The following is a 17636-nucleotide window of genomic DNA, read 5'->3' as shown; positions in this document are numbered from 1 at the left end:
TATCCTACTACATGAGTATGCTCCTGTAGTGATCAAAACATATGCATGGTCATTCACAGCCCTAATGTTGTAGCTTCCTTTAAAAAACAAAAAGGAACCATTCAATACCCTTTGCACTTCAGTGTCTTGCATTTTAAAAATGTTTTTGTGAAGACATCAGCTTTCAGATAAAAGCTGGGGCGAGTCATCCAAAAAAAAAAAAAAAAAAAAACCCCACCAGCCCACAAGACAGCAACCGCTAATGCCTAGCCCAGGCCACAAAGGATGACATTTCAACTCTGTAAGAGATGAAATGGGCATCTTAAAAACTTAACCTGACACCAAAATGAGTCAGCAAAAGAACCCAAAATCTCATTATTACACTTTAGTAAGCATAACATTCACTATTTAAAAATACAGAACAAAAATAAAAAGCCCACAAACTCTGGTCTGAGCAGAACAGTACTGCTGATGAATGTTAGATGAAGTGATGATGGTGAAAAGTTTTGGTATTCAGCCAATTTAAGCCAAGTAAATCTTTCACTTTTCCAATAGCTCCATTAAGAGCTCTGGTTCTGAGCTATTAAGCAATTTTACAAGCACATTCTTATTGATTTTTATATTAAAGATGTGCCCCTACATATCAAGATAGTTTCATTAATTATCAATAAGCAATATCTAAACATTAATTATTTTGCTACCTGTTTTGAGACAAGATTATAAATCAAAAGTAAAATGATTTTTCAAATCAAGGGTCAAGACATTAATTATTCACAGACACTGATATCATAAGTGCTATAGTAAAAATTCCTAGTGAAATCACACTAATTTGGAAATAGACTTTGCTGAGTCTATAAAAAACTCCACACAGATAGCAGGAGGAATTTGTAGAACTTTATATCTCCTCTTTTTGTCCAGCTGCTATATTTTTATTTGCTCTATATGTAAGACAAAAAGAATCATTCCAAGTGGTCATTAACACAGCCTGGCACACAAAGAAAAGTTTGTTGTTGCCTTTTTTTCAAAAAACAAGTTCAACAACAGAGCCATGCCTACTGGTGCCCCATGGAGGCCACCACCGGTAGCCCCCCGAGGGATGTGGGGGGAGAAGCTGAAGCTGTTCAGTAAAAGGCTTTTCCAACTCTCCCAGACCAGATGCCATTTACTATAGTGATGTCTAGTCCAGGAGAGTTGGCAACATGAAATAGGACTGGGAGGGAGGCATGGGCTAGATGAGCAGCAGTCAGACGCTCCACTGGCCTGAGAGAAACAGTGCTTTTAAAAGGAAAGCGACATCTCTACAGACACCTGCTGCACCACTGCCCCCTGCTCAGCCCTCCAGCCTGCAAGAGCCACTTGCCTCTGCCTGGTCAGTTGGGGTGGACGTTGAGATGCGGGGAGCAGGAAGGGAGGGGGTCGGCCAGAGCCCATGGGCAGTATTCAGCTGCACAGGGCTCCATGAAATTTGGGGCCATTTGGGGCCCCAAATTTCATGGTGCCCTACATGACTGCGTGTTTTGCCTAATTGGTAGGGACAACCTTGCTCTTAAGGCCAAACTTCGTCCTCAGATGCACCCAGATAGTCCCTCTGTCAGAAAAACAGAATTTGACTTCCTGTATTTTAGACTTTTGGTAACAAACTTCCTCTGGTACAGTTCAGCTTACCAGTTAAAAGTCAAGTCATGTTGGGGGAAAACAGCTACACTAGTATTTCTAATTTGGTACAGGTTGCACTTCTCAGGTACAGAACACTCAGGGCCTGAGTGGTCCCAAACAAGGGAAGGTCTCTGCTCCCTGGCATTGCCAACCCCTGCTGCCGGCTCCCCAGCCTCTGACACGGCTCTGGCTTCCAGCCACTGGAGCACACTGATGCTTCAGGAGCTCCCCAGCTCTGGTGTTCACTGGCTTCCTTCTCCAGCTGCGGCTGACCAGCCCTGGCCAGGGAACTCGGCTGGTGCCCATTCTTTCACCGGGAGTCTCTGGTCCAGCAACATCTATAATCTTCCTGGGCCATGGATGTTGCCAGATCAGAGTGTCCTGGATTTCAGAGGACGAACCTATGGTTTAATAATTTGACAAGCTCGACATAATATGAATACAGTTTTATTCAAGACATGATTTAAGTAAATGAAGTACAACCTAGAGGGCTGTATTTGAGATCTTCATTAAAAACATACCAGATTGAAACGTCTTTCCTTTATGAGGTTCCACAATTCACGATGAACAGCATCTCTGAGACACTGATTAACTAGTCTTGACTTTCATAACCCACTATTTAGACAATTTCTCCTGTGAATACTAACACAATTCCTCATATGTAACCTAGGAAAGCCGTTAGCACAAATAAATTGGGAACTTAATATTTTGTGCATTTCCATTACAGAACATTTGAAGTGTTCTCTTCCTTTAAAAAAGTACTGAAGCTATTTATAAACATATATCTTGCCTTCCAGAGAGCCAGTGTGACCCAGTGGATAAGGTACAAGGCTGGGAGGAGACCAGGGCTCTTTTCCCCTTTCTGCCACTGACCTGGTGTGTAACTTCTCTGTCAAACGCGGACAATCATACTTATCCACCTTTATAATGCACTTGATAATCTGAAGATGAAAAGTAGTAGCACTATTCTAGAGCAGGGATGGGCAATAATTTTTGACAGCGGGGGGACGCCAAGATTTTGAAAACTGGTCAAGGGCCGCACTCTTCCATGATACTAACAGAGAATGTGTGCAGCCTGGGATGCAGGTTGGGTACAGAAGGGAGCTTGGGGCAAGAGACTGGAGTACAGCAGGGGGCATGCGGTCTGGGATGGCGTTTGGATGAAGGAGGCAGTTATGACCTGGGGCAGGGGACCGGGTGCGACTTAAGGCAGGAGAGGGTTTTGACCTGGGTTAGCAGACTAGAGTGCAGAGTCTGTGAAGGGGTATGGGGGTAGGGGAGGTAGAGGGGTTGGTTATGTGGGGTAAGGTGACAGGAAGTGCAGGGAGAGGCAGCTGGGGTGCCAGAAGCAGGCTCTGGCCAGGAGACTTTCCTGGGCAACTCCGGGCCTGCAGCCCAGCAAGTTTTGTTGACAGGTTTCCTGTCTGCCCAGCCATGGCAGAAGCCATGGGCCTCTGAATAGCTGTAGGCCTAAGGGGAGGGGGAGGGGTTTTTCCACTCATACCTTGTGCTTCAAAACAGACAGCTCCCATTGGCCAGAAACCAGCCAATGGGATTATGAAGGGGGCAGAAGCAGCACGAGGCCTCCTCCCCCCACTCCCCTTTGGGTTCACAGCTGCTCTAAAGACAAATAGGGCCCTGAAGCCACTTTTCTGAGTAGTGTGCAGGGGCAGGGTAAGATTCCCCGCTGAATCTGCAAGCCAGATCCAGTGACTTGGCAGGCTGGATCCAGCCCACAGGCCGTATTTTGTCCAACCCAGTTCTAGGAGATCTACCTAAAGACCCATTTTTCTCTTAACTGAAGTTTGTACACATCAAATTTATTTAAGAAACCTCATAACCACTTGTAGTTGCACCCTTATAGGCATTCTATCAACTACTACAAATAAAAAAATAAAATAAATTATGTAACACCTTTACTAGATCAATCAATTTTTTTACTGTGTGTGTTTTGGTCAGATATTCTACAATTACTTTGTCTAACAGAAGTATGTAAGAAGAAGGTATTTCCACATTACTTTTACAAACAAAATAGAATAATATATGGATGAATCACATGAGTTTTCAAGTAAGTTTGAACAAAATGAGTAACAAATTATACAAAACCACATACCTGTTAAAGCTGCTGGTTTGGATAGTGTACTATACTGGTTCTGTGTAGAAATTATACTTTGACGTGGACTGAGTGTTGGTGAAGAGACCAATGAAAGCTCCTCTATAATAATACTGCTTTTGGGATGGTTTTTAGGAAGTTCATTCAATCTTTGTTCTAATGAATACTTTAAGAGGTCCAACTTCTGACTGGATTCATTAAATCTTGCTTGAGCCTTATTTGATGTAAATTAAAAAAGATTTTTAGAACGATCAACATTCTTCAAACAAAGTATTTAAAATAAAATTCCATAAAATATATTTAAAAGTTACTTCTGAAAGTGCTTTCCTGTCGGTAACTTTTCCAGAGCCAAGCAATTTCATCACGTTCTTTGCACCTTCTGCTACTGCATATTCTATCCTAAAATGATGGCGCAGCTCTTCCATTCGAAGCTCAAGTGGGCTTATCACAGGTTTTGCTACAAAACAAACAACATTTAATCTTCATTTGAATACCATCTATGGGTTTTGTTCCTAATATTTAGCAATTACAATAAGAATTTTACAGCAGAGGAAAAACAGATGCAGCTTTGTTAGACTGGAAAAGTAGATCATATCCACGTGTTATAGAAGCAACAATGAAATTCAAATTAACAGAAGTAAATAATTACGTTCTGAATTTGATAAACCCATTAGAGTGATACAAATCAAAGCACTAAACTTACTAGCTAGAGAATACAGAAGGCAGTGGTCCTCTCCAGGGAGATTAAGAGACAAAAACCTTTGCCACAAACTAAGTCTCCCACACAGTCCTATCTACTGGATGGAATAAGCTTTTGAGTTTCTCTTACAGATTTCTGCCTTTGAGCCAAAATTGCAGGCTTCATCTTTCATATCAGTCTCTGACAAGATGATGTCTGATTGATTTAAAGCTCTAATTGCTGCTTTATTCCACATCACACTTAGGCCTTCAAGCTGCTGCAAGAATGGGGTGTGAGAAGTCTCACACCATGACTTTCCAAAATTGTTTTTGATCAGAAACTCTAGAGTCTCCTTCTGCTGGTACACCCCAAACAGCTTCAGAGAATTTCTTGACAGTTTGACAACAGTAACAATGTGACCAGAGCTGTGTTACTGAGGTGTATGGTGGTGTTGTATACCATCGTGTTGTTTTTGGGACACTACAGAGAGAGAGGGTTAAGTAATATCCTGAATAAGAACTGTGTACTTAAAAGCTTCTCTCTCCCCCTCACCAACAGAACTTAGTTGGGCCAGTAAAATACATTACGTTACCCACCTTCATTCTCAGTATGATTGATGTATTACTAAAGCTGTTTGGCAAATCTAAGCACCACAATGGAGCTACTGCAGTCCTGTCTGTATACCAACAAGATAACACTGCATTGGTTTAAATTCAGTAGGTTCTCTTTGCTACCATAAGATTTAGAAACGTAGTTTGACAAAATGAGATCTTCAGTTTCATTAATTTACAACACTTCCCAGTAAAAAAGGCTTCCAACTTATCACTAGCAAATTTGTATTTCAGTAATTCATAAGATACTATATGCAAGGTTTAAACACTAGAGAGATATACCATTATCCTTGTAATTTAAAATTTTCAGAGCCTTCAACTTCTCTGTAAAATTTCGCTGTGTACTGAAAAATAGCAGACAGGTTCTCATAGTCTGCAAAGGAACTTTCCAAAGACCACACAACTCAATTCTGAAATGTTGTGCTTGAGCAATGATGTGGTCTGAGATAATTTTGTGCTTTGGTTTGTAAAAATTCATTTATTCCCTAGCCTAAAATTTCCAGATGTTGGTCCAAATCCTGCTACCTTACTCTCTTGCATGTTCTCATTAGAACTTGGTCGTTAATCTAAACTGAACTTCTTTTGAAAAATTAAAAATCTGAAAATTTCTGAAAGGAGTTACTATCTACACACAGCAGCTATTTTCACCACAGCCATGGAGAAAAAAAAATTAAGAACATATGAAATGCATTAAAGAAAAGCCAAAATTGAAAAGATGAGGTCTGAAAAAAAGAGTAATGGCAAAGCAAACCAGAAGCTATGAATAAGGGAAATCACTTTTTCTTTAGCAAAATCATAGTCAGGTCTGAAAATGCAGTGTGACATCTTTAATATTCTCTACTATTTAAAGTTCACTAAAAACAAAGCCCGTCTTCTATCTGACCTCCTGTCTACCAAAAATTTCCTGTAGTCATAAATACATTAGTACATCCCTATGTAAAAGTCTAACATTAGTAAGCACATTTCTGTCTTCTCTACTTCATCACCATTATCAAAAGCCAATTCATTGGTCTGGACTGCCTGAAGAATCTGCATCCTTATGACTTCTATTTTCGTCTTGCTGTCCTGGAGCATCTGTTGAGCTGTAGCAAGAAGTTTTCGATCCTATTAAAAAAGAAGGAAGTTTTAAAACAAACACACACACACACACACACACACACAAGACGACAAAGTGAAGAAGAAATCCAGTTAGCAGCTACTGGTACCTGTTCTCAAAGCATGAAATACTTGAGGTTTGCAAAGTAGATCAACTAGGGCCTCCTATCAAATTCACAGTCCATTTTGGTTAATTACACAACCAAAGAGTGTAAAAAATTGTTCAATTTCACGTTTTCACATATTTACATCTGAAATTTCATGGTACTGTAACTGTGGAGAAGTGGTTCGGGGGGGGCGCCCATCACAAAGCAGTTGTAGGGCATGATCATGGGATGGCAGCCCTCACTTCTTCGCAGCCCTCAGAGCTCGAGGAGGTTTCCAGAGATGGAGATGGGTAACAAGCAGCCGTGCAAGGGAAGATAAGCTCTGTCCCTCCCCAGCCCAGCCGCTGGAGCCCAGTTAACCGTATGACCCAAGAGCTGGGGTGCCCCAGCTCTATCCATCTCCTGCCTGCCAACAGCTGAATATCACAGGAAAGGTCTGAGTTCCTGGTCTGTGATGTTTTTCATGACTGTGAATTTGGTAGGGCCCTACAGACCAAATAATATAACAGACCATTTCACCAAACTACTCTAGGACATTTATGAAAAGTAAATGAGGGTGGTGATGTATTTTTATTTCATGCTAGATAAACCAGGAATGGTTTAGAACATTAAATTTGTAAGAGCATAGCTCTATCTACCTGGCTAATCTTTTTTTACCTTATTACTATAGATTTCTATTTTATTTATTGGTAACACTTCTACAAGTGGATGCTTCTCCCCATTTTTTTCATATAGTACACACATAACTAAACAATTCTCACCATAAGGTAGTAGGGCAGCTAGTGACACTCAGCTTTGAACTAGCAGCCCTTCTGCCTTGAATGAAGGGCTGCCAGGCTAAATTTCAGTGAGTGATACTGCAACCCAGTGAATGGTACCATAGAATCAAGAAGGTCTGCAGACCAGAGGAAAATTCCCCTTTCACTACCCATGCTGGGAGGCACTACTCCCATCAGTGTTATGAACGGTGTATAATGTGCATACAGCTCACAGCACCACAGCTCCTATGTGAGAGAAAATGCAGGTGATCTATGATAAGAGACATCATGTATTTTGAACAAAAAGGTACAAACCCAGCCTCAGAGTCAGAACTGAGCGCTTGTTGTAACATACATTGTGCTTAGATATTTTAATGCCTGAATCTCAATGAATGTAGTATGCTTCAGAGCACCCACATCAGCCCTGAAGGGGTTAAGATGATCCACAAGAGGAAAATTAACCTTCATAAACTGCACATTGAAGGAGGCCCAGGGATTACTCATGGATGATGAAGTCCAGCTCAGGGAGAACTAGGTAAGGAATGCAAGGAGGAAATTTGAAGTGGCAGGGAGCTGCCGTGGGAGCTGAGAGGCAGGGAGAAGGAAAGCTAGAGGTTTAATAAGCCTTGGGATCCTACCCTTGGAAGAAAGGCCAAACCAAGGAGTTGTGAAGAAGGAAAACCTGAAAAAGCAGCAGCAGAAGCAGCCCAGAGACTGCAGACCTTAGCAATTACTGATCATAAGGCCCCTGGGATAGAACCCTGTGTCGCAGGAAGCTCTGGATTCCACTGCTACGCATTGGCAGGACTGTTGGTTCATTGAGACTAACATCCCATACAGGGAGACCACATAATGACCCAGTAGGAGGGCTGAGTGCCAAGAAAGAACACAATGTTCTATGAAGAGAGACCACAACAGTGACTCAGGCCAGGTCTACACTGAACCTTAAAGTTGACAGTAGATATGCAATTGTAGAATTGACTTATCTACAGTCGACTTACCTGGCCATCCTCACAGAGGGAGGTTGATGAAAGAGTTTCTCCCACTGACGTCCCTTACTACTCCATGATAGTGAGGAGTAGTCAACTGTTGATCAGATAGTTTGATTTCACACATTCCCTACTTGATGCGGGAAACTGAATCCTGAAAGATGGACCCGCTCAGGTTGATCAACCTGACCAGGCTGATCATCTCTGGGTAGTGAAGACATACCCCGAGTTACAGAAACCCATTATGATAATTGCTGAACTACTGAGATGAGAGATTAAGCCATGTGATGTCTCAGGTGATTAATTTCCTCAGACACCCATGGAAAGAAAATAAGCCTTTCAAAAGGATATTGTGCACTAGCAATAAGTCACAAATACATACATTACTGACGAACATGGGACATGCTGCGAAGCACACTGTTGGTGGCTTTCCCAGTTTTGGTGTGTCTTATTACTATTAGAAGGCTGCTTTTTAATATTTAAAAGTAAGGGAAAGGGTTTGGTGGGAGACCCTTAGTTGTGCTCATTAACTAGAAATGCTGGTTAATAAACACTACTATGTCTACTTGGCTTTGCAGAGACTTGGCCTGTGTCTACATGACAAAAATAACTTCAAAGTTGCTTACTTCGAAGCACTACGTCGAAGTAAGCAGCTTCAAAGTTGAGTGTCTACACACATCCCCTACTTCGAAGTTAAACTTGGAAGTAGGGAACTACTCCCTTCCAGGGAATGTAGTAAGGACTTCAAAGATGGGCTTCCTACTTAACTTTGAAGTAAGGGAAAATGTGTGCAGACTCTCCGCTGGCTACTTTGAAGTAGTGCCTAACTTGGAAGTTAACTTCAAAGTTAGCTCCTAGTGTAGACACACCCTTGGTGGGACAATGCACATGGCTGGAATACTGGCATAGAAGGGTACAGCTTGACAGATGGGGAACAGAGGAGGATATATATTGCCTTATATATGGAAAATGTACACACAGTTCAGGCTGAGATGGAAATAGACTACTTGAAAGTCTCTGGGTAGGTTAAAAGGAATTTAAAAAAACCAGAAGAGTGATGTCATGGTAGAGATTTATTACAGACCACCCAACCAGGAAAAAGGAGGAGAACGAGACTTTTTTTTTTTTTTTTTTTAAATTAAAAAAAATTTATCCAGAGCATAGGACTTGGTGGTGATGGGGGACTTCAGCCACTCAAGCATCTGTTGGGAAAATAACACAGCAGGGCACAGACTATCCAACAATGTCTTTAAATGTATTAGAGACAATTTTTATTTCTTGAGGTGGAGAAAGTTACTTGGGGAGAATCCATTCTAGATTTGATTTTGATAAACAGTGAGGAACTGGTTAACAATTTCAAAGTGAAAGGCAGTATGGGCGAAAGTGATCATGAAATCAGAGTTCATGATTCTAAGTAAATGTAAAAGGGAAAACAGCACAATAAAGATAATGGATTTCAAGAAGGACAGCTGCAGAAAATTCAGGAAGCTTGTATTCACAGAAAGCAAATCTAAGAGGAAAAAATAGTTCAAGAGAGTTGGCAGCTTTTCAAAGACATAGTACTAGGGGCACAAGCACAAACTAACCTACAACAGTAAACTCTCTCATATCGGGCATTCTATCATCCAGAACTTTCAAATAACTGGCATTTTAACAATAAGTAAATTTTAGTTACTTTTCCATAAGTACAATATAGTGAAAGTAAACACAAATAAATACAGCACAAGTTTACAGTGTACTTGTGTACATAATACTCCTGTTGTTGGTAAATAAAATACTCTGCATACATTTGTTTGTTTCTTAATATCTACTCTTGTTTTTCTTTAGTTTTATGCATTGCTACATATACCTCTCTATTATCCAGAATATTTGAATATCCAGCACCATCCTGGTCCTGGAGCTGACAGATATGAAGGAGTTTACCGTACATAGGAAAGACAGGAAGTTTGACAAGGGATAACCCTGGTTTGTGATATGAATGCAGTTATTAGTGGCTCAATTTTGCAGATATGGATTTTGTATCCCAATTTTTCATCCAGAACCCTGCAGGATTTGCTGACATCAGCTTTATACCTGAGAGTACCCACACCTGCTGATGTGGATGCAGATCTCTGCAGTTCATTTCTGCAGATACGGATGTGCATACGGACACAAATTTTGTATCCACACAGGACTATTATTGGAGATTTTTAAGGGCTGGTTAGACAAATACCTGTCAAAGTTCATCTAGGTAATACTTAATTCTGCCTTGAGTGTATGGGAATGACAAGAAGATCCATTGAGGTCCCCTGCAGTCCTAAGATTACTTCCAATCAAATAGAATTGGAGTAATATGGAAAGGATGATATAGTCTGTTTTTTGAGCAGCTTGAGCACTACTAACTGCTTTTCAAAGACCTGATGGATCACTGGGAGGAGGCTGAAATTGCTAGTCCTCCCTTCAGCACTCTACTGCCCTGCCCTCCCCACACAATCCCAGCTGTGTCACTTGCAGGTACTTGGATTCTTTTAAATTTTTTATTTGATACACTAACCAACATCCACATCTTTATGTTTGTATGCTAAAGCAGTTCAGCTGTTTAAGTCACACCTGAGAGCTATGCAGCAGACAAAAATGGATACACAACATTTCATTTTAAGTTTGTTGCAAAAAACACTGGGGATAGTGCTTCAGAAGAAGCACTGTCCCTTTGCTAACCCAGCCACCACATATGAAACTGGACTGATTTAAACATTTATCAATTGGCAAGTAAATTATACAGTGATTGATTATAATTGCCCGCTTCAGCTACAGGCCACTCTGCCCCCATATGCCACATGGGTACTGTGCACAAAGTCTCTTTCATACATACACAATGGTATGAATCGAAACAGGAAATGGCTGTGTACACAATATAACTGTGGCTTAGGTACTGAACCCCAGCTCGGAGTGCAATTAAATGCCCCGTTTCACAAAGACAAGCCCAAAGTTTATCCTTCCTCTTTCCCTCTTGATTTAATCAGCCCATCAAATCCTCCCATGCTGCTCAACAGAGGACAATTTCTGATTAGAAGAATTAGATGCTTTTAGAGATTTGGCAAAAATACTGCATCTAATTCTACTTCTATAGCTTATCAAAAACTCAAAATTTCCATGAAAACATAGATGACAAATTTCAAAACAAAACCAAATCCTAATTTTATTCTGATTGTTGAAAAATAATAATTCCATTCATCACTTTTTTTAAAAAAATTCTTCTACTTCTCTCTCCCCAACCACTATTCTATTGAAAAAGGACAGGAAAAGCCAAAAAAGACATGAAAAAAAGCCAACCCGCAATGAAAAAAAAATAAAGGTTTTGAAAAGCAAACAAAACTAATGTTTTAATTTAACACAGAACAAAAATTTGCGTCTAATATTTTTCCTTACATAAAATTTTAAACGTATTTTAGGAAACAGTTGAATTACAATTAAACTTCATTGATTTAACTGAATGAAAATGCATGTTTTATAACATGCAAAGTTGGTAAAAATTAATCAACTATAATTTTAAGTTATTGAAGATAATGGATGTAAATATTTTAACTTTTGACACAAAAGGGACCTTACAGCACTATCAAAACCAAAGAAATCCAATTCAGCTGATCATAATACATAAATGTCTGAAGTTATAACTTAGATAGATATTCATAGAACATTATCAAAGTAGCCTAAAAGAAACTGACTGTCAGAAGGCAGAATAGAAACATTTATGAAAGGCTACACTGGTACATTTCTGATGATGTTTAAGGCTAAGATTTTGTCATGGATATTTTTAGCAAAAGTCACTAACAATAAAGTAAAAGTTCATGGCAGCTTGTAACCTGTGCCTGATTTCTACTGAAAACATCAATGCTACTCTGGGAAGCAGCTAGGCAGATCCAGGGCTCTCCCACCACCTACAAGGGTTTGTTTGGAGCTGCAGGGTTCCCCCGATGCCCCTGGTGGCAGGGAGCTGCAGAGTACCCTCCCTGTTGCCTATGGTGGCTCAGAACTTGGTGACCACGTTGCCTTGAGATGTAGGGATACCTCACACCTCCCTGCCACTGTAGGAAGCAGCAGGATCCTGCAGCTTCCAATTAGTGGGGCTGAAACGACAGAGGGAGCTGAACAGTCATGGATTCCCTAACTTCCACAATCTCTGTGATGAAATTATAGCCTTAATCATGATCTAGTGAGATCATCTGAATATTTAGAGTACCCAAAGCTGAGCTAGAAAGATTGGTCACATGATCTCACAAGGCTATAAATGACCTGGAAGTCAGGGAACAAGATATAAGCAGGTAGATGGCCAACAACCTAAGCCTGTATGGACTTTGGTCAATGGTACACTTTTTGGCAGCTCTTCCAGTGGCCTCATCACTATTTCTTGCTCAATCTAACAAAACAAACCAGCAGTCATGTTGCACTTTAAAGACTCTTCAGAAGTGGGTCTGTCCCACAAAAGCTCGTCACCTAATAAATTATTTTGTTAGTTTTTAAAAGTGCTATGTGACTGCTGGTTTGTTTTGTTAGAATAAAGACTAACACAGCTACCTCTCTGTTACTTGCTCAATATAGTACTTCACAAGTGGAAGACAGAGACGTTTTGGATGAGAACCCCAAAGCACAAGCCAACTATAGATGCCTTCAGAAACTAAGAATTAACCCAATAATAGAATGTTTTGTGTCGGAAATGAAATCGGTTTTGAATTTGGCACGCCAGTTTCACTGACCGGGCCCTTATTCTCGAGTTATGAGGCAAAAGAGAGGCATTTTATCTACCATCTGCATACCATTCATTATTTTATATGCTCTTAGTATATTCTGTTATCATTTTCTGCAGGTACAGCTGGAGAATCAATGCACTTCCCCATCAATGGGCATTCCATTCATTCACTCAGTTACATTCAAAACAGGTACCACAAGGAAGGCTGTAGTAAGAGTTCTTACATAAGAAAGCATTATTTTTGGTGCTGTCTGATTTTGCTCATTTGCATACCGAGACTTTTTATATCCATGAACAAATAAATATTTCCATGTTTTGTTTCAAAAAGCCTAGAACAAATATACATCATAAAAATGTTAACTATGTCAACCATAAAATTTAACAGAACCCATTTAGTTTTCTTGAACACGTTTTTTCTTGAACATCTTTTGATTCTACTACCTATGTGTATTATATATACAAATTCACATCTATAATTTATTTAGCTCTGTTGTAACTGTCTGAAAGATTTCAGAACTACTACTATATAGAATATGGTGGCACAGCTACAAAAAATGACTTAAGTTTTCTCTTTAGCTTTCTTTCAAGAATAATCAGAGAAATCACCCTTCAATATTAATACAGATATATACAAAGATAAATAAGACTCATAAAATCATGATAGTTTCCCTATAAAATGAGAGGAAAAGACTAGAAGTTTGTCTTTGTTAAAGAATCTTACTGTTAACTAAAACTGATGTATGGATGTATGTCACATATGTGTATGAAAGACAGACATTCTGCTTGAGTGGCATGAACACTAAAGCATGGCATGGTCAAATAATCTTAAAACAATGGATTAAATGATGCCCCACTCTAATGTGCACAAGAATGTCCATACTAGGTCAGACCAGTGGCCCATCTAGCTCAGAATCCAATCTTCTGACAGAAGCCACTGCCCGATGTTTCAGAAAGAAGAAACAGCAATTTTGAATGATCCATCCCTTAGTGCAGCGGTTAGCAACCCCCAGCACAGGCGCCAAGAGTAGCATGAGAGCAGATTTTCACTGGCACACAACAGAGCTCAGTCCCACCCCTCCTATCTCATGCAGCTGGGAGCTTCCTCAAAGCCATGCTGCCTGTGGATTAACAAAAGACTAACACGACCAAACATCACCTGAACTTGGTAAAGCTCTGCATTTTAATTCATTAATGAAGCTGTTGTAAGTAGGACTATTAGTTATTTTTAAAAAGTATCACCAACAGAGGTCAAAAGGTTGGATTTCAGCACTCTGCATCAGAAAGGCAGCTGACCCCTGCTCTAGTGCCTAGGCTCAGCTTCTTGCAATAAGCTTAGAGCCACCCTTTGCTGCCCTCAAGCATGAGGTCACATCCCTTACCATCTTTACTAATAGCTATTGATAGACCAATGCTCAATAAAGTAAGCAAATTGTTTTTTGAACAGGTGCTCTTCTGCCTTCACAACATCCTCTAGCAATGAGTTCCACAGGCTGATTGCATTACATGAATAAGTACTTCTGACTGATTGTTTTCAACATACCGACTAGTAATTTCATTGAGTGACCTCTGGTTTATGTTATGTGAAGGACTAAATAATACTTTCCTATTCACTTTCTTGATAGCGTTTGTGATTTTATAGACATCAAATCCTTCTAGACTGAACAGTCCCAGAGTTTTTACTCTCCCCATATGGAAGCTACTCCATACCACTGATCATTTTTTGTTACCTTTCTCTGTGCTTTTTCCAATTTTACTATCTCTTTTTTGGAGATGGGACAACCATAACTGCATGCTCTATTTAAGGTGTCTGTATACCATAGAGTTAGAGTGTGACATTTTGATGTTTTCCTGTTTCATTATCTCTCCCTTTCTGAATAGTTCCAAACATTGGTAGTTCTTTTTGTTGTTGTTTTTCCCCACAATTGAGCAGATGTTTTCAGAAAACTATCCACAATGACTTCAAGCTCTCTGAGGTGTAACAGCTAATTTAGATCACAATTTTATCTGTATAGTTGAGCTTATGTTTTCCAGCATGTAATACTCTGAATTTAGCAACACTGAATTTCATGTACCCAGTCACCCAGTTTTACAAGATACCTTTGTAACTCAGTTTTGGACTAAACTATCTTGAACCATTCTGCATCATTTGTACATTTTCCCATTTAATTTTTAAGTATGTTAAATATAACATGTTCCATTACAGAGCTATTGGGAACCCTTCTATTCATCTCTCCCCCCTGTGAAAGCTGATCATTCATTCCTACTCTTCGTTTCCATTCCTTTAATCAGATTCTGATCCACCAAGCATCCTCCCTCTTTTCCAACGACCACCTCCTTTGCTTACAAGCCTTTGATAAGGGTCCTTGTCATAGACTTTCAGAAAAAGTCCAAGTACACTTCATCTGCCTTGTCCATATGTTTGCTGACCCTCCCAGAATATGCTAATAGATGCAAGAGACATGATTTCTTTTTGTAAAAGCCATAACACCCAGAATAAGTATCACAAAGTCCTATATGTCACACCATGCAGAACACTAAACAGCATGCCCTGCTTTTTAAAGTGAATCACGATGAATTGAAACTTAATAGGTGCTAGATTTCATAAACTGGATTGGTCTTTGCCCACAAAAACTTATGCTCCAAATTGTCTGTTAGTCTATACGGTGCCACAGGACTTCTTGTTGTTTTTGGATTTATTGTATAGGTTGATACCCATGGGGATAAAATTGATGAAAACTAAACTACTACCAGTGAACACCTTCAGTGGGATAAAACCACACGTTAGCAGTGAAGAGCGTAACATTAACTGTCTCACTTTATTTCATGAAACTATACAGTCACATAGAACTTAACACATCATTCATATAGTCAAACTACACAATTTTCATATTTTTGGTTATTTCATTGCTCTTTAAGTATTCCAAAGCCTTACCTTTGAAGAGCCATTTGAATACATTTGTATCATATTCTCTGCTCCTTGCTTTACCTTCAGTTCTATATCCAATTGCTTTTTTAAAACCATTAATCTGTTGTTAGTAGAAAAACGAGGGTCACTGTTTGGCGTATCAGGTGTTTTGGGACATTCTGTGAATTAAAATAAGATGTAATTTTCATAACAAACCAATAAAGCTTATTCTAATACACGTCAAGTGTTTAATAAAGAAAAAATTTAGCATTTAAATATTAAAATTGTGCAGAGATACTACGTGACAATATTGCAAACACGCTATACTGCAAAAAGCTCAGTGATTCCTGCACATACGCTAATACACATGAATCACTGAGTGGGCTGGTAAAAGGTACCTCCCTCCCTTTGTTTATTTGTCCCCATGGAGACTGTCTTTTTTCAGATGTCTAACCTTTAAAGTGCAAAGTGCAGTTTACCATTAAGCTTTCCCAAACCCAGCAATCCAACTTTAAACTTGAAAAAGAAGAAAAGATTTCTGGATGACCATATTATTCAAAAGTGATTCATATGGACAAAAAAACAAACAGTCATATTAAATACATTACATCTCTTTATTTCAACCATTAGAAACATCATGGGTGCAGTTTACAGCAACATAAACTGATAACATGAATTCTCCTTACAGTGTATGTACACACACACTCTCTCTCGGTCTGCTGAGTGATTGCTGATTCCAGAGAACTAATGGAACAACAGGTATCCGGATAATTAAGTGAGCAGCCACAATACTGAGAAAGGTATGATTTGGGAAAGGTAAATAATATATTCTTGTCTAGAAATTCTGTGTTAGTCCCTTATTCCTTTTAATTTTAACAGAATTTGCTGCAGCTTTTGTTAACCAAGTTACACAGTCATCAATAAGTTCCAGGACTGCCATCTACTTCCTTTTCTAGATTAGAAGCATGTGAATCACTGGTACAAATTCCATCTGGAGTACAAACTATTAACCTCTTTCCATTCAGAGAATCAGTGTTCACTTGATTATTTCCTGTTGCTTAACCAATTTTTAATCCCCCGGAAGAGTCTGTCCTTCAACCTGTGGCTAATAGGGCCCCTACTGAAAGCTTTCTGAAAAGACAAGTAAAAAAAATACATTTCTTCCTTTTAAGCAGAAAAAAATTGAGAGAAGCACTATCAGAGAAACTGTCTTGGTTTTTTCCCTTAGAAGGTTATATATAACTGAGTGCTACGAAATTCTATTCTTATTTTAAATTTTTCAATTAATTTCCTTCAAACTAAAGTGAGACTTACCAATCAACATCAGAACTTTACTTGTTTTTTCTCTCTGTATGTGTACATAATATACAGATGCACTACATACAGCAAATTCCAGATTTCAAAATGCCAGTTGTTTTTTTAGCATCTGTTATTTCAATTGGTTCTACCAAACTTGTCTTCAACACTTGGGTGAGCAAACTTTTGACATAAGGGTCCAATTTTCATCTCAGTCATTTACAGGTGCCCCCAACCTGCCTAATGTAATCCAAATAACGGAAATTTCAGTTATGTTCATATGAAAAAAAAAAAACCACTTTCAGCATCTAGCCCAGTATCCTGTCTTTCAATAGTGGTCAATGTCAGATGTCCCAGAGGGAGTGGACAGAACAGGTAATCATCAAGTGATCCCTCTCCTATGATCTGTTTCCAGCCTCTGGCAAACAGAGACCAAGGACACCATTCCTACACATCCTGGCTAACAGCTACTGATGGACCTAACCTCCACAAATTCATCTAGTCCTTTCCTGAACCCTGTTGAAGTCCCAATCTTCACACCATGCTCTAGGAAAGAGTTTCACAGGCATACCATGCACTGTATGAAGAAAAACTTACTTTTGTTAGTCTTAAACCTGCTACCCATTAATTTCGTTTAGTGACATCTAGTTCGTATATTATGGGAATAAATAACTTTCCTGACTCACTTTTTGCATACTGGTCTTGATTTTACAGACCTCTAT

At 39.4% G+C, this 17636-nt stretch overlaps 1 protein-coding gene across 1 annotated transcript in view; it reads right to left on the bottom strand.

The window, feature by feature from the left end:
* Window positions 1-17636, bottom strand: part of PKN2 (protein kinase N2) — a 92293-nt gene that overhangs the window by 31784 nt on the left and 42873 nt on the right. The window contains exons 3-6 of the mRNA XM_075003220.1: window positions 15646-15797; window positions 6025-6142; window positions 4060-4205; window positions 3749-3962 (exon numbers count right to left, since the gene is read on the bottom strand). Coding sequence (XP_074859321.1) covers window positions 3749-3962; window positions 4060-4205; window positions 6025-6142; window positions 15646-15797 — 630 coding nt within the window. The remainder of the gene's footprint in view (window positions 1-3748; window positions 3963-4059; window positions 4206-6024; window positions 6143-15645; window positions 15798-17636) is intronic.

The sequence above is a fragment of the Carettochelys insculpta genome, chromosome 9 (genome assembly GCF_033958435.1).
Source record: "Carettochelys insculpta isolate YL-2023 chromosome 9, ASM3395843v1, whole genome shotgun sequence".
NCBI classification, from domain to species: Eukaryota; Metazoa; Chordata; order Testudines; family Carettochelyidae; genus Carettochelys; species Carettochelys insculpta.
This window is presented reverse-complemented; position numbering and strand designations above follow the sequence as displayed.